The sequence below is a fragment of the Rousettus aegyptiacus genome, unplaced genomic scaffold (assembly GCF_014176215.1).
Source record: "Rousettus aegyptiacus isolate mRouAeg1 unplaced genomic scaffold, mRouAeg1.p scaffold_m13_p_6, whole genome shotgun sequence".
Classification (NCBI taxonomy): domain Eukaryota; kingdom Metazoa; phylum Chordata; class Mammalia; order Chiroptera; family Pteropodidae; genus Rousettus; species Rousettus aegyptiacus.
Genome location: NW_023416309.1, coordinates 43,040,463 through 43,066,475, shown reverse-complemented (window position 1 = coordinate 43,066,475; position 26,013 = coordinate 43,040,463). Strand labels below are relative to the sequence as shown.

Genomic DNA, 26,013 nt, shown 5'->3' with positions numbered 1-26,013 from the left:
AGTATGTTCAGTTCTACATTTAAAAAACTCTAAAAGTGTGTTTCTTTAATCATTCTTTGACTCTTCTACAGAGAAAACCAAAAGGGACTTTTACCTCAATGTGTGTCTGCATGCACACACATCAGAACAGAATTCCTCTGAAATGGAGGGGCTAGTTGGTAACATGTTATCCAAACTTTCAAAATAGTCAATCTACATCAGCATTAGGGACCTCTGAAACACAGATGAGCACATGTCTCAATTTTTCAGTCTGGGTGATCATTTAGGGCAGTAGTCACACCAAATCCAGTCTCAGCTCTGAATCCCAGGAAGTCTGGACAGATAAGAGTTGTCAACTGGGAAGAAAGTAAGAAAAGAGATGGCTCATACTACTTACAAACCACATGCAGGAAGAGGACAGCTGTGTCTGAGCCCAGGTTATTCTCTGCATAGGCTGTCACCTGGAAGATCCCCGCACTCTTGTACACGTGCTTGATGCCGTCCTCGATGGGACTGAAGTTAGCATAGGACACCGCAATACCGTCACCAAAGTCAAGCTGGATGTTCGTCCTCTGGAGATCACCCTGCCAGAGGGAACAGCAGTTGGCCTGGGGCCATTTACGTGGTCCAGTCTGACTGCTATCTGACTCTTCCTTCTGTGTCTTCAGCATCACCCTCTGAGGACCTAAAGTCTACCCTAGGGGGCTGGAACACCCTCAACACAATCATCAGACTCCTATCTGATATCCACTGGAGACTACAGGGGCTGGCCCTATGGACCTACTGTCCCCGTATGCCCAAGCTCAGGCAGCCTGAGTTGGTGTGACACTGGCTAACGGGTAAAGCAGAGGCTCTATGAATCTCTGAAGTGGGCTAGCTAAGGGCTTCTCTGGCCCCTCAGGCATGGTTTAATCATTCCTCTCCTGTGTCCTAATAAAAACAAAAGCAATAATAGCCACTGCTAACACTTATAGTTTCCTTTAGGTTCCCAGCATTTAATTTCCTCGTAGTTCTATAATGGAGGAGATATTACTGTCGCCATTTTACAAATGGGGACAAAAATAAAGTAATTAGACAAAGTCTTACAGCTAGTAATGTAAGAGCCAAGTTTTGAACCCTGGAAGTCTGGTTTCAATACTAACATCCTTGACTACCATGATAATATAATTATAAGTGTTCTTTTTTTTAGTGTTTATTATTATGTTCCAAACATTATGCTAATCATTTAACACATATAATACCAACTTCAAAATAACTCTGGGGTAGGATAATTATTCCTATTCTACAGGTGAAGTCTGCATACCAGCCAAGATTACATCTGTGTTCTGTTGACCTTGGTCTTCCTTAATTTACCTAATAATCCCTTCTTCCCTAAAGCCTCTTCTGACCCTCCCAGCTCACAGATATCTCTGCCTCTTAGAAGGCCAAAGGCCCCCTGGGTGCTGCCTTCTAATGATCAGTTTCTTAAAGGCCAGTACTGAACCCCACCCTTTTTTATCCTCCCCCCACTCCACTATACTGGACCAACACTTTGGATAAATGCAATTGAACTTGTCCACAAAACAAAGATACTAGATGAAGAAGAAGAAGAGCTGGATTTCTGTTTATATATACAGAGATGGTTGATGAAGGAAAAAGAGAAACACATCATTTTGGAACTAGGAGCCAATCCTGCCCAGTGAATGTGCATCGATCATAGTTTCGCTTTCCGTCTCTTCCCCCGTGGCAACCCAGATGTGAGTGAAATATCGATAGGTGCTCCCTTGCCCCACATACAATGTCAATTACCTTTGAGTTTATGAATATAAATTAAAGTGGAAATGAACTGGAGGCAATTCAAATGGATAAGATCGTGGCTCTTCATATCCATTCAAGAGAAGATTTTTATATCACTGGTCCTGGAAACTCCCTAGTGGAAATGTGATAATGACCTTCTCTGAATCTTAGAGTTTTTTAATTCAAGTGCCTAGTGTAGGTGAGGGCTGAAGAATCTGTCAGCCCAGGATAAGGAAGCTTCATCATCCTGTCCAGTGTGGGCTTTAAAAGTTTCTAAAGTATTCACACTTGGGGGAAAAAAATCTCCTGACCTGCTTTGGTTTCTTTCCAAGATCACAAGAGCACAGAACAATTTGCATATAAATTTAGAGGACTTCGTAAATCAGGCTAGCCTTCTTGCCCCACAACCTCAGCAAGGAGTCACTGCAAACATCCCTGGTTTGGGAAGAGATAAAACAGCTCATATAGGGAGTAGGAAGCATACGGCAGAGCCATTTCTATCCTGGAATAAATGAATGCAGTCTGATTTTACTGCCCAGATTGTAGAAGACACTAAAAAGTGAACTAATGGAGCAGTTAGCTGATGGAAAAGCAATCGTCTTCATAAAGATAAGTCAAAAGGATTGCAATAATCTTCCCCCACCCTCACACTTATAATTTCGAGACCCTCTGAAAGCTTTTGGGATTTTTAATCAGTAGGGTTAAGGGTTAGAATGAAGCCAAAGAGGCTTCTGAAAGCGACAGATAAATTTGAATTTCCTTCTTCTGGCAAAGTTTATAGTATATGGTCTTATGGTGATAAACATTCCTTCGACAAAGCAGAGCCTAAAGGCGAACCTCAAAGAACACATCCAGATCTGTTCTGCCCAGAGACAAGCAGGCATGACTGCAGCCTGAGTCAGTATCTCGGGATGAAGGGAGGAAGGTCTCCAAACACCCCAAGCCATCCTTCTCTCCTATCTTCTCCCAGAAGTCTCAGCTTTTCGACATTGACTTTGGTGCAGGGAATGCAATACATGATTTTTTTTTTTCCCCGTCTGCTTGTGAGTTCATTCTCACAGACCCCAGCCAGCACCTACCTCCTCCATGAGAATGATAAAGGTCGCATTGTGCCCCTGCTCTGCCACCAGGCGTCCATCGGTCGTCACCACGTGGAGGCCCCGAGGGGCCTTTCCAGGGCACATCTGGGCCTTGGCGGTGTACTTCTCCCTCAGTCCATCTGTGCAGTTGTTGGACACAATCCGCCGATACCTAAGGAGTATTGACAGTTGTTAGTGGTGTGTTTCGTGTTTTGTGTGTATATACGTGTGTATGTTAGAAAGAGAATGCAAGGGAGCAAAAGCAAGACTGATATTTCGCACAGCTGCTCCTAAAAACTGAGACTCAAAGCAGATATTTAGGAAGCTAAACAAATGCTGAGGAACATCCACCCCTCCATCTCAGGAAAAGAAGCTCTTTAAACATTATTATTGATCCTACCTGGTGTGCCACGGATCGGATCAGTGTCTAAACCAGCCAAGAAAAATCCATATCTGACTCACACCAAGACAGGAGGAGGCAGACCCACTGGACTAGGGAAGCAAGAAAAGCGGATACTTCTCTCTGAGACAGAGGCTTGTTTCTAGTTCCCAAGGCCACCTCCAGCTTTCTCTGTACCAGAAAGCCGCTGGAAGACGAAACTTCTAACTCTGATTAATCAGGAAACCGCTACCTGTCTTCTCTCCAACCCCAGGACATCATTCCATATCTTAATACCTAACAGTCCTGACTCTGAAACCACTGGGATAGCTTATGGCATATTTTCTCTCTCTGTTAATATCTCATTTCCCATTCAACACAAGTGCCAGATTAGAAGCACAAGTTTGAAGCTACTATTCAACCCAGATGAGGCCAAATTGCCTTTGGAAGGAAAACCTCCCAGAGAGTTCTTTGACCTCCTAAGTAGGACAAGGGTATCTCTGTGCACAGTGATGCCATGTCTTCTCCCCTGACCACCAACCCCCACACAGGAAATCAAAACAAGAGCTTGCTCACAGCCCTGACCCGCATGATAGGCAGTATGTCCAGGCATAGCACTATCTGTAAGGTGCATAAAATCAACATTCTGGTAAAATCACATAAAATAAATGTACCATAACCTTTGTCATCACCACCACCACCACCACCACCACCACCATCATCATCATCATCATCATCATCATCATCATCATCATCATCATCGTCATATCATGTCTTCCTTTACCCTGTATATGAGGTGTAATTTACCAATCCATATACATCGCTTTCTTCCGCTGGCCTTGAAAGCAGATGATACTAAATTCTTTATGTGTGATATTGGTCCTCCACTATATCTGACATTTCTCCTTCCCCCGACCCCTACAGCATTGCTGAACCACCAGCTGTACTCTCCATCCAGGAGGATGGTAAGCAAACGTATATAGTTATTATCTCAGATAGACTTATAATATATCCTCTTGTAAATGTACATCAATTTTAATTGCCAGCTAAGCTCCTGATGGGTCAAGAACTGTGCTGTTGAATATTCCAGCCACTTTCTACCTGTGGCTACTGAGCACCTAAAATGTGGTTAGCATTACATGTTGAAATAACATGTAATGACATATTGGGTTAAATAAAATACATTATTAAAATTAATTGCACATTTTCTTTACCTTTAAATGTGGCTACTAGAAAATTTAAAAATTTTAAATTACACATGTGGGCTCTTTTGATCAGCACTGGTCTACATAATCAAACTTTTGTAATCAATTGATACCGTCTTGCTGACCTTCAGTCATTCACAAGATGTTTAGTTTTTACTTATGATTCATAATTACTTATGATGCATAGGCTAATGCAACATTTAAGCAACCTAGAAGTATGTGTAGACATTTGTAGTTAATGCTTTGAAAAAATGAAAAAAAAGAGCAGTCTTTCCCTTTCATCTCCCTGCTTTATTTGGTTGGCTATTTGGGGTTTTGGTATATCTAAGTTGTGTAATATTGGGTTCACTTACACATGTCAAATGATCATATGAGATATTCTAATGAAATTCTCTGCCAATTATGTCCAAGGTATGCTGTGGCTAGCAATTTAGTGGTCTAGCTGATCACTTCTGCCTGCTATATTCCCCCTCCTCAGACTTCATCACTTTGTTCTCTGATATCACATCTCTTTATGTTCATGCTTCTGGATCTATAGTTTGAATAACTTAAACCCCTAAACCAGGCATCTACAACAAAATGACATCGAAAGTGCTTAAGTCCCAGCTTGGACTAAGAACAAAATATTTAGCTGAAAAAAAAAAAACCATGTTTTTCATAGCAGCTTAGTCCATTCAAAATATCTCTTCTGTCATGTTTTTTCCCCCCTCTATAGACGTCAGTTAGGTAGAATTACCATTATTTTATAGCCAGGTTAAGTACAAGCACTGAGATGAGGAATAACTTGTGTGAGATGGCAGAAGGTCCATTAGAAGAGGTGACACTGGAGTCCAGGCCGCCTTAGTCTCTGGATACGCACAGACTAGTCCTGGTACCAGCAATGTCAACTCCATGTGGGAGCTTCTTAGAAAAGAAAAATCTCAATGCCACCCAGGTCTCCTAAATCAGAAGCTGCATTTTAACAAGATCCCTAGGAGAATCATAGTCCATTAAAATTTGAAAAAAATGTTGTGTCAGACCTGTCAGCCATTTTTCAAGCTTGTTCCAGGCTATGGAAGTAGCCAAGGAAAGGGAGGGACAACGAATCTCAAAGAAATTTTTTCAAGTATCCAAGTGAGAATGTAACCAGTGAACAATGAGAGAATCACAAATAATTTGACAGTTATAGAAAGTGTACTTTGACCTTCTTATTCTAGGAGTTCTTAGGATGAAACTTTTGAAATTTCATTTTAAGTTTCTGGCATTGGTCTATGAGAGCTTCAATTAATCTATCATTAGAGAGCATTCTAATATCTGCATATCACTTATGTTAATTTATTTTCCTCGGAGGCCCAAGAAATAAGGTGGTATCTCTTTCTAGAAGAGAAGGCCTGACCAAAACAATAGTTATGGTCTGTCAAATGGCAAAAGGCACTGAAATTGGGTAACTAGAAATCTCTTCTGATGTTCCCAAAGAGACCAATCTCAGCTAAATAATTCTTCAGCTATCCTCAGACACCCCATAAACAAACTCTATCTGCACTCCATCCTACTTCAATAGTGATGATCCCTTTGATCCCAATTTAGGGAAAATGAAAAACAGTAAGTGGGGTCCTTCAAATGTTGTACTTACCCAGTGCTGTTAAGGTAGCTTTGGCCAAGGCTGCAGTCCTTTGATGGGGATGCTGGATTGTACCAAAAAGCAGGGACACACTGGCTCTCTCCATGCCTCTCATAGCCATAGTCACTGTCCAGAAAATGAAATTGCACAAATGTTAAAATACCCAGAGACACACACAAACAGAAACACATCCCTATAACAATCCAAAAAGCTGTAACACATTCTTTAAAATATTCCAAGTGAGGGAACATATTTATACTTTGAGAATTAATTTTAAGATCAGAAATATTCCCAAGCCATTTGAAGTCCAGTTTATAGAAGAAATAGTGGATTATCAAACAGAGATTCTAGGTTTAAAAAAGGTATGGATATACATAATGTGGCAGGAATACTGGCTTGGGGTGAGTGTGAAGGATGCTATAGGTTTAAAATTATATTTTGGATCACAGTAGAATTACTGAAATAAGTAGATGATAACCAAGAAGATGACTTGAAAGGTCAATATTTATTTTTGTGTTAAGATCCCACGTGTTATTTCAAAATTGATTTCATAGATTTTATTATCATTTTTCCTGCAAATTCTGTCAAATACATATATACATTTCCATTCACATATACCCATATAGCCATTCAAAATTTTCCCAATTACATATAACACAGGTCCCCTGTTAAACAAATGAAACAAAACAAACCTTAAATTGTAGTCTTTTCTACATGTTTTTCTAAAAGCCTAGCTATAATAAAATGAAGAAAGAAAGTCAGGTTCCTTTCTTCTTTCCTCCCCATTGCAAAATGGGAAAGTACAAACCAATGTAGGAGAGAAAGTCGCCATCTGAAATCTAAATGATGTTTCCTTACTTCTTGGAGTTTTGTAGACTCCCAGATATGTAATTGAAAGGGTAGAAAAAGAGCAACAAAATATTATTGCTCTGGAACCAACCAGAGGTCACTGAGAGTGGCTCCACTTGGCAGGAGAAGTCATCCTTCCAAGTGAAGCATCCAAAGGATTTTCTGAAACCCACAGACTGTGCAGCACAAACTGGACATTTGAATACTGATCCACTGACTGTTGAAACACACAACAGCAAAAGAAATCATTCTCTCCAGACCCACCCCTTCCTTCTTTTTCTGCTCCCATGTTCTTTGGGCCAGGATTTAATGAAAGTCCAATGAAATTCGAGGCCAATTGCCTATGTGTGTAACTAGGACAGTAATGAAAGGGAGATAAGAATAAGTTTAATTCCACATTTCTTTATCACTCAATGTGTGTGTGCCCTGTCCTGTAAAAGAAGTACACAGCCCCCATCCTCAAGGGGTTTTTAGGCTTTTGAAGATAGGGATACAACATGCCTCAAATCCAACAAAAGAACAGAATAATAAAGTATGAAACAGAACACAGTATAGTATAGTGTGAAGCAGTATAGTAAAGACGTACCAACTGATTAGTGAGATTATATAAATTATCTTCCCAGTTAGACCCCACCCAAACTTCTCACCATCTTCCTCCACACCAAACTCACATCTGAATACTTCAGATCAACCTTTCAATCCTCTTTGTCTTCGTATGTGTTATGCCCTGGGCCTGAAACACTATCCTATTCTGTATTTGGTAGCCTCCTATATGTTCTTCTTCAATATCTAGGGCAGATGTGACCATCCATGATTCTCTAGACAAATTTTTTGTGTCCGTAGCATGTTGGAAACACTGAGACTATAAATAACTCGAGACCTCTGTTGGTTTTGTTTGACAATATGAGTCTAGAATGAAATCTAGGACATCGAAGGTATTGAATAAATATTTACTGGGTGAATGATTACTCCAATTACATTTAAAAACTATCACACTAAATTATGCCATTGCATTCAGTCTGTCTCTGCAGGGTTCCTATGAGCCCACAGTTGACTTGCCAGTGTGGACCACAGATAGCATCCCAAGTGCTCAACAGATGACTGTGAAGTGAGTGTGACCTAAAGTCACTGCAAATTGCTACATGGAAAGATGGAACTCAAGACCCACTTTGATATGGCCATGTTTAAATAAAGCTAGAAGAAAAGGAGAAAGGGACCTGTCTGACAGGTAAATCTTTTGCCATGCCTCCTGATCAAGGGTTGGAGACCCCCCAAACTGAGACTTCACAGGGACTTGGTGTTGTGCCTGCTTACAGCATCCTCTGAGAGCCAACCTAAAATTCCAGGAATCTCTCCAGCTATTTAACGGCTGGTAAACATAACCATAATTAAAAATTAAAGTATATAAAATTTCAGTTAAAATTAGATCAAAAAATTAATAAATGCCCGAACACAAAAATTCCGCACTTTACTATATATTTTTATATATAACATCTATTGTATAAAAGTATTATTCTATAATATTATATTATCTATGCTCTCGAGGTTATTTACATCTGTGTCTCTGTACACTAGAAACACTATGTAAAGTTGGGCCACCACACATCACTTCCCGGTTCTGAATTCATTGAGGTCCTGTTGGTAGCTTGAAATCAGCCATGGTGGTAATATTTATAGCAATCAGCAAATGCTGCTAATGGGGGCTTATTTATTTGTTTGTTTGTTCCCAGAGAGCCAGTAGATAAATATTTACTAGCACACCACTGAAAATCGGATTTCTAAGCATTGTTTACCTGTAGAAACATTGAGGCTGTGGTGTGTCTGCATTACTTCTAGAAAATTCTCCAATTGCTTTATGAGATAAATCTGTTGAATGTCCTGCTAACCTTAAGAAATTTAGTAATCTTTGAAGGGAGCTCTCCTAAGCAGCCTTGGGAGGGAGAGAAGTGCCTTAATGCTCTTTGCTAAATGTAACCATCTTTGGCAGTTCTGTTCAGCTCTGCTACCTGTTAGTGATACAGTAATTTTAAAAAAAGGCATCAAGCATGGTGCTTTGCCCCAAAGAGAAAAGGAACCTCATTAATATCTAATAACATTAATGGAAATATCACTGGCTGCCTCCAAGCTATGGACTTCTTCATTAACTTCTGCTAAATGTATATTAAAATCTCTCATACTGCCCAAGCTCCCTCCCAGCTCAGGATTTTGCATGACTTAGACAAACAAGCAGTTGCAGCTGCTGCTCCAGCTTCCTGGGGGAAAGGTGTTTTTTTCTGTTAAATTGTAAAGTTTGGAAAGAAGGTACCAAAAGTTTAATTTGCCTCACGGAAAAATGCTGTCACACCATCCACAAACACACAAGCAATTTCTTCCAAGAAATGTCACCTCTGTGTATTTCTTAAAAGAGTTTAGAACTTCTAAAAGTTTAGGGGAGAACTTGCCCATTTCTAGGAACCTGTATGTATAAATCCCATCCAGGAATCCAGAGATCCAGCCTTAGACAATCTAAAGAAGGAATAGACAGGACAGCTTCAGAAATCAAAAGTCCTCTTCATGTCAGAGCAGGAAGGGACACTTGTATTCCCAGGGTCCAATCCCTCAGTTGGTAGATTGGGAAGGAGAAGCAAAAAGAGGAGAAAAGACTAGTTAAAGGTTGCACATATGCGACAGTGACAAACGGAGGTGGTATTCAAGACTTTGGCCCCTGGTTCAGCATTAGTACAGTCCCAAGGGCACCCATGTAATCACCAGCAGGGAGGGACCCCTGGTCCCCAGGAATGATATTCTGAGACTCTTGGAGGCTGCCAAGAATTCATGGTCTCCGCTGGTCCAGCTGCAGGGGCAATGCTACTCTCAGACTGTGCGCAACTCCATCACAGCCTCCTTGACCCCCGGTTCCTCCGTTCTCCTGTTTGGCAGTATAGATTGCAGGATTAGTGTCCCACAGATGCTTCTGCCCCCTTTTGGGGGACAGCACAGCATGCCAGGTTTGGGATTAAACAGATAGGGGGTTTTGGTAGGCACAGAGTAAAACTCAACAAAGAGAAGCAACCACAACAAAAATAACAAAAACGATAGAATAATAACATCATCATTTGGCTAAGGCATAAGCCTAAATACAGCCATAGAGAAAGATAAGTACATCCAAACTGTTTTATAAATTGTTTGAAAAACCCAACTATCTTCCCTCAAATATTTCTCCCTTTCTAACCTCTCGTCTGCCCTTAACCCTCTACTCCTCAATGACCTTGTCATGTGCCTGCTTCTGCTGAAGCGCTGTCCTGCCCATTTTCCTTGCACCTAACTCGGCAACAAGTGTACACAACCCCATCACCGGCTCCTGCAGGAGGCCCTTCATCGTTACTCCAGCCCTCTATGCTCAGAGCTTTCTTTGTCCTGATTATTTTTAGCACCTACCAGTGCTGTCCAGTAGAACATTCTATGATAATGGAAATGTTTTCTATATATACTATACAATATGGTAGCCACATGACGTGACTCAACACTTGAAATATGGCTAGTGATAATGCAGAACTGAATGTTTAATTTTATTTAATTTTAATGCCAATAACCACATGTGCCTAGTGCCTACTATAACTGAACAGCATAGTTCTGGATCATAAAATTAAGCATCTGATTCTACTTTTTATTACTTGCTGTTATGCCTTCTGTGAGTTCAATAATTCTGGTTTATATATCTTTGACTTTTCCACAATGTCTAATCTACAGAAAAAAAAAATGCTTGATTAGGCTCGATATCCAGAATACTAAGGGTTGAATGGATTTCAGACACCTGAATTTATGTACTGTGGCACCCTAAAATTTCTTGCACTCTATTTTCTATATTACCACTTGGTAAACTAGCTCTGTGGATCTGGAATCATACTGAACATGGAAGACAGTAAGACATGCTAAGACTGAGAACTCTGGAATCATAACATTATTATTTTAAGTGAGTTATTTCTCTGTGTCTCCATTTCTCCATTTATAAAATGCCTATAATAAGACTTGTTCCAGGAGCTGTTTGAGAAGATTAAGTAAAATAATCCATCTAAAAAATTTGGCACATAGTAGGTGCTCATAAAAGGTATTGATGAGTAAATGGTTGGTTGAGTGAGTGAGAAAAGACAACTACTAGGAATAACTTCTGGCCCAACCCGGTTTCTCATTGAACAAGTATTTGGGTGTCACAGAGGGCAATTCATTTCTAGAAGCCCTCATATGACTTTAGAGCAGGCCCATTGTGTTACCTTCTCTTTTTTATTTTTATTTTTATTTTTATTTATTTTTTATCAAATTTATTGGGGTGGCATTGGTTAATAAAATTATATAGGTTTCAAGTGTACAATACAATCATATGTCATTTGTATATTGCATTATGCATTCATCACCCAAAGTCAAATTTCTCTCCATCACCATACATTTGACTCCTTTATCCTTATCTGCCTCCTCCCTCCTCACTTTCCCTCTGGTGACCACTAAACTGTTGCCCATGTCCATGAGTCTCTGTTTGTTTTGTTCACTTGTTGTTTTCAGTTTTATATCCCACATATAAGTGAAATCATATGGTTCTCAACTTTCCTGTCTGTCTTATTTCACTTAGCATAATAATATCAAGATCCACACTTTTCTGGCTATCTGCTGGTCTCTGACAAACTTAATTCTTAGGGAGGATTTGTTCCTGGCCCTTCATCAGTGCCATGATGGAGGTTGCTACAGAGTGGCTCTTTAGAATAAGTATGAAGCTGGGGGATTTACAAGGCTATCAAGTAGAAACATCATTATTTATGCAAAATTCAAACAGGACTAACATCTCTTCTGGATGGAATGGTGAAAGTTGTGAAAGTCAATAGTTTTCCACAAATAAACACTTCTGAGAATCTGTAAAACCTTCCTTCTTAGAGCAGGGGAAGGAGACAGGTGGATAATGCCCTGCCTTTGTGAATCCAGGCTGCACTCCTTAACTTTTCCACCGAAATTAAGATATTTGATGATCCTCCCCAGTCTCTACACTCCTCCCTCCGATTAAGTTAAACTAGGTTACACCCTCTCTCTGCTGTCTCTGAGACCTAAAAATTGCCTGGACCATTCAAATGGCTATGACATGAGATGGCTTAGGGAAAAAACTAAGCACAATACGCATGATAATCACTTATATAACCAGAGCTAGCAGTTTCAGATTTCTTAGCTAATAGCACTTCCTGGTAGGAAGGACCATTGGGAAGAAGGCAAAGCTATGAAACTTGCTATTATACTGCTTTCCAGCATGAGCATTACAAACAGATAGACGAACTATATGTGATCGAAAAGTTATATTTTTAACTGATAGCTGTGCTTATTGAAGTTGACTTAAAAGCAGATCATTTTAAATACTCAGTCCCATCATCCACAAAAATCACTGTAAAAAATACAACAATTTTCAGAAATCAAACTGCCTATTTCATATTCAAAGGTAGCACAAAAAGTACTTCTTAGGCCACATGATTATTTTGTTCTTGTTCTCAGATTATGACCAGTAACCTAGAATCCAGCCTTGTGTACATGTTTTTCCTCTTCTGGAATCAAGTGGTTCTATTATATCTTCTTTTAATATGAGGTATGATTGGCTATAGATAGACAAACAAACATCCTCCTCCCCCCAAAAATTCTATACAGTCTTCTTAAACACCATGTATCTATTACAATCCCAGTACCAATGATCAAAAAACTACTTTGTTTGTAACTGTTTTAGAGTTAATGGAACATTTTATATTAAACTCATCAATAGCAGTTAACTTAGGTCATCTGAGGATGAGTTTTAATTTTAATTTTAGAATAACTAAACTTGGAGATCCTGTTTATTCTGAAACATAAAGTGAATCTAAAATAACAAAGACTTGGTCGATTTCTTGAGAAAAGCCATAATGGAGAGGAGAAAGCAGGGTATTTATCTAGACTTGCACTTGAATCCAGCTCTTTCGCTCCCGGTTATGTGACCTTGGTCAAGTAACTTACATTCCAGATGCTCATTTTCTTCTCATTAAAATGTCACAGTAATGATGCTGAGACATTACAAGGTATTGGGTCCGGGTGGTACCTCTAACAATGCAAACATAAGAACTACAGAACACCTTGCATGGACTCTCCTGCAGCCCCTGCTGTACCTATAGATGCATTCTGACAGCAATTCCAAAGAAGAATTCAGAAATATTTTAAGCAATGCCACTAATATTGGAACAAAGGTACAACTTTGAAGATAGTGATTATGTGAATGTATAATCTCCAGTTTACTTGCCAAAAATGTCACGGGGCCCACTGAACCCTGGGGTACATGATTGATAACAGCTACCGTATGGATACCTACACCAGTAGGATAAATGCCTTAACCACTTTAATGGTATAGATATAAATTCATTTATGCGCCTCTAGGAACCAATGAGATACATGTTATATATTTGTATTTTACAATCGAGGAGATGAAATCATAGAGATTAAGACAGTTTCCCAAGGTCAAAAACTATGAAATTCAGAGCTGGGAATTTTTTTTCTAGACTGGTAAATGTTAATGGAATTGCTGAAGGAAAAAAATATATTTTTGTTATAATTCTTATTCTTCCCAAATTGTGAGGTTTCCCAACAATGGGAGAGGGATTATCAGGACTCAGAGAGACACAGAAGAAAATGTAGCATGACATATGCCAAGACAGGAGTCAACATGCAGAAGGACACAAAGAAGCCCGATCCTCATATTTTGAATATTTAGGGTGACATCAATACACCATCCACCGTAATTCTGAGCGGCCTATTCTATATATTGCTATGACTATTTTGTGAAATTGTGATTAATAATTGAAAATTATTCTTCCCAAGCATGAAAAATATCTTCTGTTTCTAAAGGGTCAAAATTGGCTCAGATGGAACCCTGCCATTCAAATAAAATTCCACTTAGTCCATCCCATTTAAATCAAATGATTCCCACTGAGGTCAAGCTTTCTAAGGCCATGTGTTCAGGGATGAAGAGCAGGTAGGAAGCTGTCACAATCATGTGGCTGGCTTACAGTTGCTAGTGATAGTGCTAGCAGTGAGTGAGAAACAAAGATGGCTCCCACCACAAACCAAGCTTAAGAAACAGGCTGGATGAAATGAGAGTGGAAAGAGCAAGGCTCTGGGCAAAGGTAGCTGTTCTGTGCCCATCTAGACTTATTTCAGTTATTCAGCACCAGAAGAGCCCAAATGCAATTGTCATTGTCCTGTCTCTTCCATGTTTATAGACTCATGGCTGAGCCCTTACCTTTGCCCATGAACCTGGGATGGCTTATGAAAATATATAAACTGAACTTCAAATTTTGACTGCGATGCAGAGAAAGAATTTATCCAGCTGGGATCAGAGTGATACGTACCCATTCCCAGAACAACATTCAAAAACGTGATACAACTATTTAATGCTGACTACTGGCTAGACACGGAGGGTGCAGCAATGAAGACAATCAAAAACTCCTGCACTCACAGCAACTCTGTTCTACTTGGGAAAAACAGGTGATAACGAAGTGATCAAAATACACGATCATTCCATACAGTGATTAACGCTAAGAAGACAATACAATAGACTGATGTTCTAGAGAGTGTCAGGGTATAGGTGCAATTAGGTGGTCTCGGAAGGCATTTCTGAGGAGCTGATATTTTTAACTGAGACATGAGCAATCCAAAGGTACTAGCCATGCTGAGATTTGGAAGAAATCCTAGCACATGCTAAATCCTCTGCTAGGAATGAACCTGGATTAATTAAGGTACAAGAGATGGTAGTGTGGCTGCAAAATGGTGAACAAGGGAAGAATAGTAAGAAATTCAGGCACAATAGTAGAAGCAGGCCAAATTACCTACAATGAAACAAGCCAAGAAAGAAGACTGGCTTATATTTTAAGGGAGAGGGGAGGCCATTGGAGTGTTTTAAATATAGGAGTGATAAGTTCTGATTCAAGTTTTTTAAATATAATTTTGGTTTATGTGAGGGGGGTAGATTTTAGGGTGACAAGGTTGGAAGTAGAGAGAGAGTCAGTAAATTGTTGTAGGAATCCAGATGGTAGTGACATGGGTAAAGGAGCTTTGAGTTAGAATGTCTTTTGAAGGTAGAGACCTGCAAGAATTTGAAGATGGCTTAGACTTGAGGGTGAAGGAAAGGAAAAAATGAAATTCTCCTGGGATTTCAATGTAAGTAACTGAATGAATGTCTGTGTTTTACCGAGGCTGGGAAAACTGGGCTGGGATGGGGATTTAAGAAGAGTCAAAAAACTGCTTCCATGATTGGTGATTCGAAAAGCTGCTTTGGCCACATTAAGTTTGAAATCCTTATTAGTAATTCAAGGGGAGATGGATGCTGAGTAGATAGATGAAAGCAAATGTTTCCATGAGAGAGGAGAGGGAGGTCAGGCCTGAAGGTAAATATTTGGAAATTTGTGAATCATTGGCCGATAGGTAAGATTTCACTTTGTACTTTGGGGTTGTCATTGGAAAGAGAAAAGAAAAGAAATGATGATGAGAATTCAAATAGAAAAGTACGTGATTTGAATAAACTTGTCTGGAGGGTTTGTCTAAGGTGGTAGTTCTCTACCCAGCCCAAACTCTCTGGCACTTTCCAATAAGTTGTTAACAGAGAGAAGAAGTCCCTTTAGACATGCTGTTTTGACTGAATAGAGATATTCCCTGCGAAGATGTCTCTTCCTGTCTGTCCTACAGGGATGTAGACTTCACATCTGGCCTAGGAACTGGGGCAGTAGGCCCCACAGGCCAGTAGCTCCTCCCCTAACTCCATCTTCATCTTCATCCCCCAAACAGGTAAATGTCTAGTCGCAATTGACAATGAGGTGCCAAGGGACTTACCACTCAAAATCCCAGTCGGCACAGACACAGGGCTCTGAGACCACTGTCCCTGAGGAGTCTCGGCCCAGGGCACACTGAGCTCCTGGCTTGCGTTTCTTGAATATTTTCCTTTCTCCCATGACACAAGGCTCCCCCTTAAAAAGAAATTCCATAGTGAGAGAGGTAGAAAAACACAAGAGGTTGAAATAAACCAGCTAGAAGCATTAGGCTTTTCATTTTCTTTTGGCCGCTCTATGTAGCAAGCTCCTTTCCAGCAACCATGTGGGAGTTTCAAGGGTAAAAAGCCTACTCTTTATGACCATACTCAAGGAACACTATGGGAGGCTGGCCCATCACCACCCTTCTACCCAACTTGGCCAGTAATGTCTACTTCATTCTGTTTCTTACTCATCTTCATAGGGAATGCAAGGATTCCAATCATCCTCACACCATCAGGCAATTACCCAAATGGCTTCAGCAGAAATTCTAGTGGAAATGATTCCACATCTGGCATATTTTTCATATCATCTTCAGAGTAAAACTGAAGTTGACCCCAAAGTTCCCTCTCAATGATAAATGACCATGACCAAGTCTTTATTTCTAGAAAAGGGCAAAAAGTTGGTACAGATTACAAGGACCCAGTGGTTCTGAAGAACACAGAAGCCTGTCTATACTGAGTATTAATAAATATCTGCCATTGCTAGAGGCCTTAACTCCCAGCCCTCACCCTTTCTCAGTAGTCCTGTTCCCAATGTTTTCAGGGCCCATACTTTAGGCTGGACTGAGAAATGCTCTCACCCTCTCCATGGGAAAGTAAAATGATAGAACCACTGGAAGGTCCTAGCTGTCTGGGTTAATTTCTCCAGGGATAGAGCTAAACCCCCAGGTTATCACTGTCACCTCTCCTCCCCCTCCATTGCCCCCACTTCTCAGTGACTTCAATGAGATCAGGATACCAGGATGCAAAATGGTTCCAAATGCCATCTACTCCTACTGGATCTAGGTGTGTGGGATTCAATCCTCTCCCCAAATCCACCATTACCCTCAGATGGCTCAAGACCTTTCTCCTCCAAATAGAAAGGCCCAGATATAACTAACAAGTTTTGCAGTGGCTCCTCCCCCCATCATGTGGTGTACCTGATTGAGCAGGTGCCAGGTCTGATAGTCTTCTTTGGTGCAGCGCCGGCTGAAGATAGATTTGTAATCCACCTTCACCAACTGCCATTCAGAGCGGAGGCTGAAGTGGCCAAAAACTCTGTGTTTAGGGGAGGGATGGAAAAGGCAAGCAAAGAAAGCCTCATAGTCACTAGTGTACAAAGACTGGGAGAATGGAGGACTGAATTACAGCCTGAACTTTGCTGGTTCTTCCAAAGTAAGTTCTTTGAAGGCCATTGAGGACAAAGTCCACTGTCTACACAACCCCAGACTGTTGGCATGGCATTCACAGTGGGTTTAAAACAATTTTTTATTACAAAGGTAATATATGTGCTTTAGAGGAAGTGTTTAAAATATAGGAAGATATGGAGAAAAAAAATCACCCCATATTCCCAATTCCTCCACCCAGATAGAGCTGTTGCTCATATTTTGATATAGGGCCTTGTTTCTCTTTAATTTTATACACTAGTATTTTATTTACTGATGTGCACTGACAGGGACTCAGTTTCCTCATCTGTAAAGTAGATTGTATATGTGTATGTGGTAGGAGCCTAGCTAATCTAAAGTGTGACCCTGCCAATTCCAAAATTCTGACTGAATCTAAATGTGTTTTAGTTAAAATTCCCACTGCTTAAGTCACATGAATACAACCCTCCTTTCCTCTTTCCTGAAAAATCACAGGTGTCTCATCAAAGAAATTCATATTTATGTATAATAAAAAAGCATGCCATCTGCATGACTTAGATAATCAATACCGACCTTTTCAAAGCCCAACAGTTGATAGACCTATGAATTTGAATAATCAATCATTTCTAGAAAAATAGATTGATCATCCATACTGCACTTGGGTGGCATGTCTTGTAATTACAATGCAAGACATCTATCACAGTGGATGTAAAGGGGAAACTGATCACACTGGAAATGTAAATCAACTGAAGTCTTTCAAGGAATTGAATGGCTTCCATTTCATTAAGACTTAATCACGTTCCTAGACCTGGATTCTCCTCTCTCTAGTTGCAGATACTCTGTGGTGACATCAAGAGACTAACTCTCTTCAAGAGACATTTCCTTCTGCCTTCTGAAAGAGGGGGATGATTTAACAGGGCGTGGGAGCTGACTACAATTGTAAAATGGGGAAAGAAACAGGATTGTTGTGTAGCCCATACAACTCAAAATCCACCTCAGGAAATGACTCTTTATGTTCTATTGGTTAAACATTAAATAACACTTTTTAGAACTTGATCTAAAAGAAGTTTAAACAGACTATGAAGGAGAGACTGAATCACCGGCTAATGCACAAGAAGCCATGAGGCTGAATATCCTGGACTGTGTGGAGCAGAGTGAATGTAAGTGTCTCCCCTGGTTCTCTCTGTTCTCTTTCATTCTTGCTAGATCCAGTGGTCTTCAAATCCAATATACTCATGCAAGGTCCCCACTAAGGTATTTCTATGTTTTTGTTTTGGTTCTTTTCATGGAGATGTCATAAGTAAGTCCATTTAAACCTTTAATAAAACTGTTATCTCTAATTTTTAAAACAATGTATATTTTTTTTTGAAGAGAAGAGAGTTAAGTTGAAAGCTTATCAAGAAAAAAAAATGGGAGAAGACTGTGATGAATGTCTTCTTCTCTTTCTATTTAGCCTATCCAATTCCTACCATATCCAAATGTCACCTCCTCTAGTAAGTCTTCCTTGATTGGAGTACTCTGAGCAGCAGGACAGTGGTGATGCTAAACCAAACACCTCTGCCTACTCTAAATAATTTACAGTTATTTTCATGGATCACTAACTACATTATGTCAGATTAATCCCATCCCTTCTATGAAAGGATTACTAGGCAGACAGAAGAGGGAAATACGAGGTACACGATTTACCAATCAGCAAGGATTCTGACATGTTCTGTCATAGCAGTCTTGAAGAAAAGATGAAAAAATATGAGCCAGGCACTAGTGAAATTACGTGCCTAAACAGTACCTAATTAAGGCATTAAAATCAACCAGAAGGAGGGTGTGAGTAGTGAGCTGCAAGGTTTTGCTGTCTGCTCTTTCTTATTCATCATTTTTATTAATGACTTGAAGAAATGAAAATAATAGTCATCATTAGAAATCACATTTTCTGATGACACAAAGCTGGAAGAAACAGTCAATATACTTGATGGCAGAATCAGGAACCAAAAAGTTCTTGACAGAATGAGACAGGCTGAATTTAATGACATGTGATGAAACAGGAACTAAATAAGTATTGGGTAAAAGAAATGAGACTTGGTAAAGCTCAGGTTAAATAATAATGGTGATAATGATAATAATAATAACAACAATAATAATAAATAGCAGCTGAAGAGTTTACATATACACTATGATTAATATAAATGTACACTTCAGAGAGACCAAAAATATTTAAGGTTATCCTAGAATGCATTAATTAGTACAGAATTTGGCATATTATGTAAAAGAAAGAGGCAATATTTTGGTCTACTTTACATTAACTAAATTGCACACAAAAAATTGCAGTTGTTTTTGGATGTCAGCATTCAAGAATGATATAGACTAAGTATTTCAATATACAGTGCATATAAAAGTTTCTCATCCATTGGAAGTGTTCCTCTGAAGTTATGAAGCTTATCATCAATAAAGTGGGCACAGTATACTTATCTCACCTGTAGTGTCTTTTGGGAGAATGAAGTAGTTCATATGTTAATTGAGTATGAAAACTCAAGAGATGGGTAGGGCAAAGGAACCAAACACATTGAACATCCTAAAAAGGATAATATGATTCCCCAATCAGGTGCTACTTCTTTCAGAAAGTCTTCTATAACTATTCCAGCAACATTGGGCTCTCTTTCCTCAGAAGCTCAAATGGTCCTGTTATCTCTAGACCAGAGTGTCTTCACTGTTTGCATCAGAATCACCCAGAAAGTCTATTAAACCTAGGTTGTCCCACCCCCAGACTTCCTGAATAGTATGTTTTAGGTGCCTAATTACTTGCAATTCTATTAAGTCCCCAAGTGATGCTGATGCTGCTGGAGCTGGGACCATCCCTGGAGAAACACTGTTCTAGACCACTTAACCAGAATTTCTGAATCTGCTTGTATTGTTGATCAAATTTTTATTAACCAATTAGAAACCTCCAGAGGCTGAGAAGGATTCTTGTACTTCTTTGTACTCTATGGAACCTTTCAATAGTAGTTGCTTGACAGAAAAAAAAAAGAAAAAGTCTAATTGATTATCAAGTGCCAATAGAATAAGGCAATTTTAGATGGCGGTTTTACTTTCAAGTTTTTGGCAAAAAAGAAGCTAATTTCTAGCATGGCCAAATCCATTGTCATTATCCACAGTCTTATTTCCTTGCAATTACCAAGATAAACTATTTTGATCTCCTTCTTCAGAAATGCATTCCTAGCCCTACTTCTTAACTCAAAGTATAGTTTTACCAGCATAGTCCAACCCTTAACATGTGAGATGATGTATGTGAAAATATTGAGAATCTCAATGGACAACAAATGTTAATCACCATCACCATCATCCTTATTTCTGGAACCCCACAGAATCATACCCAAGGCTCTGCTCAGCAAGAGGTTTGATTCGAAAACCCATTTCTTCGAGTTACATACTAACCTCAAATGCAGGGGCTCTGGGGGTGGGTGGGTGGGTGGGGGGGTGGGTGGGTGTGTGTGTGTGTGTGTGTGTGTGTGTGTGTGTGTGTATCTTCTACAGAGCCTTGGAGAAAGTAGGTACCTCATACATAAATACAGATGACTGTCTGGAAATAGGTAGCCTACACTTTCATTCCCCTGAAGAAGTTGCTCCCAACCACAGGGCAAAATAAATGAATTCTCTAAGTCATTTCTCACTAAATGGATTTTTAGAAAAAAATCAATTAAAATTTATTACTTCTGGTTTTCTTTTTCTTTTTATCTTGCCACTCAGATTTTTTCATGAAAGTTTCTGGCTCCACTCAACATTCACCTTCTTCTTGGGTACCACAAACCTAAGAGACCATCTCTTTCTTTTTTTAAATTCCTCTAGTGCTAAATATATATGCCACAAATGTGACTTTGGTCACAGAGTGTTGTTCTGTGCTCTTGTGCTATAGTTTAACTTCTAAAATACAGGTGGTCTGGGCATGACAGCAATAGTACTAGATAAGGAAATAGACAACTTGCCTCTTCCTACTTCTCATCTGCCACTAAATTAGCTAGGTGACCTTGAATGAACCACTTTACCTCTCGAGCTCCCTTACGGAAGATGATTTTTAATCGGTGACATATATATTCAAAAGATGGGGTGCAGAAATAGTCTAGATGGAATGTGGCCCTTTCAAGACAATTTCCAAGAGTTTATTTTCTTTCAATCCCTATATCTACCTCCAAGTGTACAAGCTATCTATCTCCTTGTGACCCCATACACAAAGGATTTATCTAGAGTCATTTATCTTTGTCTCCACTGGCACTTCATTCATATAACAGATACTCAATAAATAGTCCTGGGTTGATTAATAGATAGAATTAATCTATCAAATAAATCATTCACTTCTTAAAAAATTGGGGTAATAGCTTTATCTGCCCTTATTTCTGGGCCAAAGAACATGGCCGAGTGGTGTGTCCTTTGAGGTTTAGAAGGATGAAAACAATCTCGGGAAAAAAAAAAAAATAGCAGCAGCATTACTGCCCCTGATTATCCAGGACTGTGCTAGGATTTTCACAAACTGTGATCTGCTGGGGCCCTAAATAATAAACCTTCTCTAATCCACCATCCAGACCTGAGTAAGCCTTGTGGGGAGAACAGTGATTAATTAGAGGGAGGGTGGTAATTCACAAAAATAAAAGGCTTCATTAGAATTCCATACACAAAGAGGGTTACCTACTCATTAACTAAGCGATTTCAAAGGGGGATCTTGGTATATAATTGCTATAATTTAGGTGGAAACAATGCCACACTAAATGTAATTAGAGGAGTAAGCTCTATAAAGATGTTTTTCTCTTTATCAGAGAGCACCTCTTGGTCAGCTGATTCTTTCCTGCATGGTGGCCTGTATCTTTTTTCCATCTCCAATTATGCCAATTTTTATACATAGTTATAAAATCTGAGAGAAATTTCAAGGAGAGAGTGGTGGCCCACAACACTTCAAAGAGGAAAAGGATGAGAATTTATGAGTAGGAAGCCACAAGAAAGTGCAAAAGAAAGATCAAATAGCGCTTGGTGAGTGAGATGAGGGGGCCTTCAGTGTTGACTGACTTTTGTGGGAAATAGCTGATTGAACTCAGCTAGGATAACACCGAGCTGTCATCGACCTGCCTCGTGCCCCCTCCTTTCCCTTATCTTCCTCCGTAACTCTGAGACTCACATCTTGAGGTCTTCTAACTGCCAACTCTCGCATCTTTATCTGCCTGAAAAATATCTTAAGAAACAGACCAAGGCCATAGCTGACTCTGTCATTTCCTTTCTGACTTTCTTCTTTCTGTTATTGACTCAACTGAACTTTTATCCTTCAGGTTAGAAACCTCAGCATCAGCAGACTTAGCCCTCAACTCGATGTTCTCTCTTAACCTCCATCCTGACACTCAGTCTTTTTCATTACAAGTCTACAAAGTTACATTCACCAACTCCAGTTGAGTCACATTCCCATGATGTAATAATGATAGTAGTAGTAGTAGTAGTAGTAGTAATAATAATAATAATAATAATAATAATAATAATAATAATAATCAGCTACCACTGACAGCATGCTTATCGTATACCAGGGACTCTGCTAAATATTCCACAGCGATTATCACCCTGAATCCTCTATACGATGCCCTGAGAATCACAGGCACAGAAAATGCAGATACAGAAACTGAGCTCTAGGGCTGTGCTCAAGATCAAGGTTGAGCTGGGTGGAATTCTAGTTGGCATTCATGTGCAGCCAAAGATCTTGCTGGCCACACTTCCTACTGTTGAAAACTATAATCCACGCTCTCAATACCTCTTGCCTCCCTACTATTTTCATTTGTCACACCAAATATCCATATCCAAATATCAATATCTTCATGAGACCTGCTTCCAGAGACCTCCACATGCTTTCAGATGTTTGTCTTAAAGCATTATTCCAATGACACTACTTGTTCAAAAACTATGATAACAGAATATAGCCTATATTCCTAGAACTAGAATTCCATCCCTGATCTGAACCTCACATAACTTTCCAAACTTTTCTTACTTCTTCCTTCTTTGTTCTACCCAAATTAGTCTATTACCCTTTGTACAAATGCCTATACTACATAGATACTTGCATGTGTGTACACACGCACATGCACTAATGATAATAGCTGTGGAATCTTTAGTAGAGTCCCTGGAACTCACACACACATTCCTAATTTACACTTTGTTTTGGCCATGCTCTTCACGAAAAACATTCTCCTTTATTCTCTGCCTGCCCAAATCCCATCTCAAGCTCTGCCTTAAATGCCACCTCATTTTAGAAGCAGTCCTTAAGTATCCCAAGTCTAAAGTTTTGCTTCCTCATCTTCCTCTTCCCATCTCTGACTCTCATAACTTAACCCTTTTTCTTCTCTATTCACACCCTTGACCTTGGCAATCCTATTCATTTCTGACACTTCAACCTTTATGTAGAAAAATCCCAAGGTAGGTACTCTTGTCTTTGAACACTTACAAGACTTGGTCATGAATGTCATGCTTAGAACTTTTATTTTGACTCAAAAGACTACTGCATTGGCTTCCATATACCTATGTAGTAGTATCTCCTGCTACTTATCATTTTTACTTGTGCTCAAAAAGAATTCCATTTTGTTTCAATAAAAGAAGCATGATTTCCTAGTGTTTGCTTTTCCTCTGCTTTAAATGCCTTCCGCACATCTTATCTTATCCGACTCCTACTCATTTTGCAAGTCTCAAGTAAAATATAGGCAGTAATTTTTGGGAGAGGGAAGAAGGGGTGGGGAAGCTTTTTAATTCTAAATATTTTACAGTGATGATTTTGATTTCATCTTTAAGAAACAAAAATATCTCAAATCACCCAGGTTTTTATTTCCAAACATTTGAGGTTTTTCTCTTAATTTATTTTTATCATTACTTCATTTTAAAATTTTATCTAATTGTAATGCTTAGAGACAACATGATCTCAATAATAGTAGCTCTTTGAAATAAGCCAGTTTGCGTGTGGCCCAGTATATGGTCAATTTATTAAAAATATACTAAATGTTTGTTTTAAAAAAGTATGCATTCTCTACTTATTGAGAGGAGAGTTGTATAACAGTTTTATAAATAAAGCTAAATATATTTTTCATATCCAGAATCCAACTTTTTACTGCTCAGTCTAGTAGTTTCTACATGAAGTTTCTTAAAATATTCCCCTAAGATAGTACAAATCTTCCATTTCTCCTTATGTTTTGTTTGCAAGTTTTTGCATTATGTAAAAACGACACTCTAATGGTTTTGAGATTATTCTATTTTCTTAATTTGTTCTTTTTAGTTTCAATTCAAATGCTAACTTTCTGTAATGCTCTCCATGACCTTTCCTTCTCCTAAATTCTTTTCCTTCCTTGGAAGAAAAAAACCTATTTCCTCAAAATTTTTGTCACATTTTTTTCTGTATTTTGAGTAGCACCATTAGGTATCAAAAGTATCTTACCCTCTTTGCTAGATTTTAAACATTTAGAAGTTCTCAATTTCTGTAAGTTGTGCCTTACACATTGCAAGTACTTGTCCTATATTTACTGTCTGAGAGTCAGTAGAATGAAGTGCTCAAATGCAAAGGTGTTGGTATCAGATAGAAGATATGTGAGCCCCAACCCTGGACCTGTGGAAAGTTTCTTACACATATTAATTAGACTTCAGTTTCTCCATGTGCAAATAGTGCCTAACGGAGTTCTGAAGTTTAAATGTGTTGTATTTTTACAATATGTAGTATAAATTTAAAATAATTTAAAGCTGAATATTTTTATATAATATAGTACTTAATAATAATAATTTACTTCATGTTTTTTATCAGATGCCTGAGAATTTTGTGGACAGAGAGTATGCCTTATGCTTTTATATTTCCATGAAACGTACTACAAAACTTTCTAAAGAGTGCATATTCTAGTAGAAGTCAATCAAATAACAATAATATCAACATTAGTAAGAATCTGTTGAACACTTATACTATGGTAACCATTTTTCATGAATTATCTCATTTCATTTATCATTCTCATTTCATAGATAAGGAAACTGAACTTCAAAGAAGTTAAATAACTCATACAATTAGGTTACCCCACAAGTAGATGCTGGAGCCAGAAGTCCAACTTAAGCAGTTGTTGCTAATATTATAACAGTTTTCAGCACTGTTTTATTTAAGTGTGTGTTTCATGACTCATTACCAATCATTTGACTGTACATTTTGTGCTACAGTATTGGCATGGGGTGGGGGGATGCCTCTCAGCCATAGCTCATAATAGGCTGTAGGTATAAAAGGCAGAAACACCATGAAATATATAAAACTGAAAGCATGGTTGAAGAAAAGAAGAAAAGAAAAATATGCAAAGATGTATCTAGAGAGTTCCAATTATGGCCCTATTTGTCTCAATGTCTAAAGCATCTAATATTTGGGGTATTATATATTTGAACCTAAACTATGACAGCCTTTATTAACTTAGCCTGTAGCTAGGAGTCCCTGAAAAAAAAAAATGAGTTATAAAGTCTTGACACTGGGAGGGTCTTTAGAGATGAACTTTTGGACTAAACTCTTCACATGCTTGCTGGTGAAACCAAGGCCCAGTTAAGGTAGTGGCCTGCTCAAGAATACAAAGAACCAGAACCAATTCTCCCAAAGCTCAACTCTCTCTCCTAGTTCTTCCAAAACTCAACTCTTTATGAATGCTTCCCATGGAAAACTTTTGTAGCCTGCAGGTTGAGTCAAGGTGCACAATAAATGACAATAGTACTGTGAGTAACTGCTAGAGGAATGCAGAGTAGATAAGTGACCACATCAAGGTATAGTTAACCAGGTAGGGCTTTAATCCACTTTCTACATTTTGCTGGCTTTTCTTCCAGACTCCAATATCTAAAGGGTGCTCTGGGTTTTCAAATTCTAGCCTGCCATTATGGCACCATGGATGAAACCACCAGTTTCTTCCAAGAGAGAGGATTTTCTTTGATGTGCTGAGATGTAGCATTTCTCTGAAT

At 39.0% G+C, this 26,013-nt stretch overlaps 1 protein-coding gene across 3 annotated transcripts in view; it reads right to left on the bottom strand.

Annotated features, from left to right (window-relative positions):
- Nucleotides 1-26,013, bottom strand: part of SORCS3 (sortilin related VPS10 domain containing receptor 3) — a 513,788-nt gene that overhangs the window by 29,391 nt on the left and 458,384 nt on the right. For all 3 annotated transcript variants that reach the window (XM_016144038.2, XM_036222121.1, XM_036222120.1), the window contains exons 15-19: nt 16,840-16,957; nt 15,724-15,857; nt 6,031-6,144; nt 2,835-3,006; nt 377-563 (exon numbers count right to left, since the gene is read on the bottom strand). In XM_016144038.2, coding sequence (XP_015999524.2) covers nt 377-563; nt 2,835-3,006; nt 6,031-6,144; nt 15,724-15,857; nt 16,840-16,957 — 725 coding nt within the window. The remainder of the gene's footprint in view (nt 1-376; nt 564-2,834; nt 3,007-6,030; nt 6,145-15,723; nt 15,858-16,839; nt 16,958-26,013) is intronic.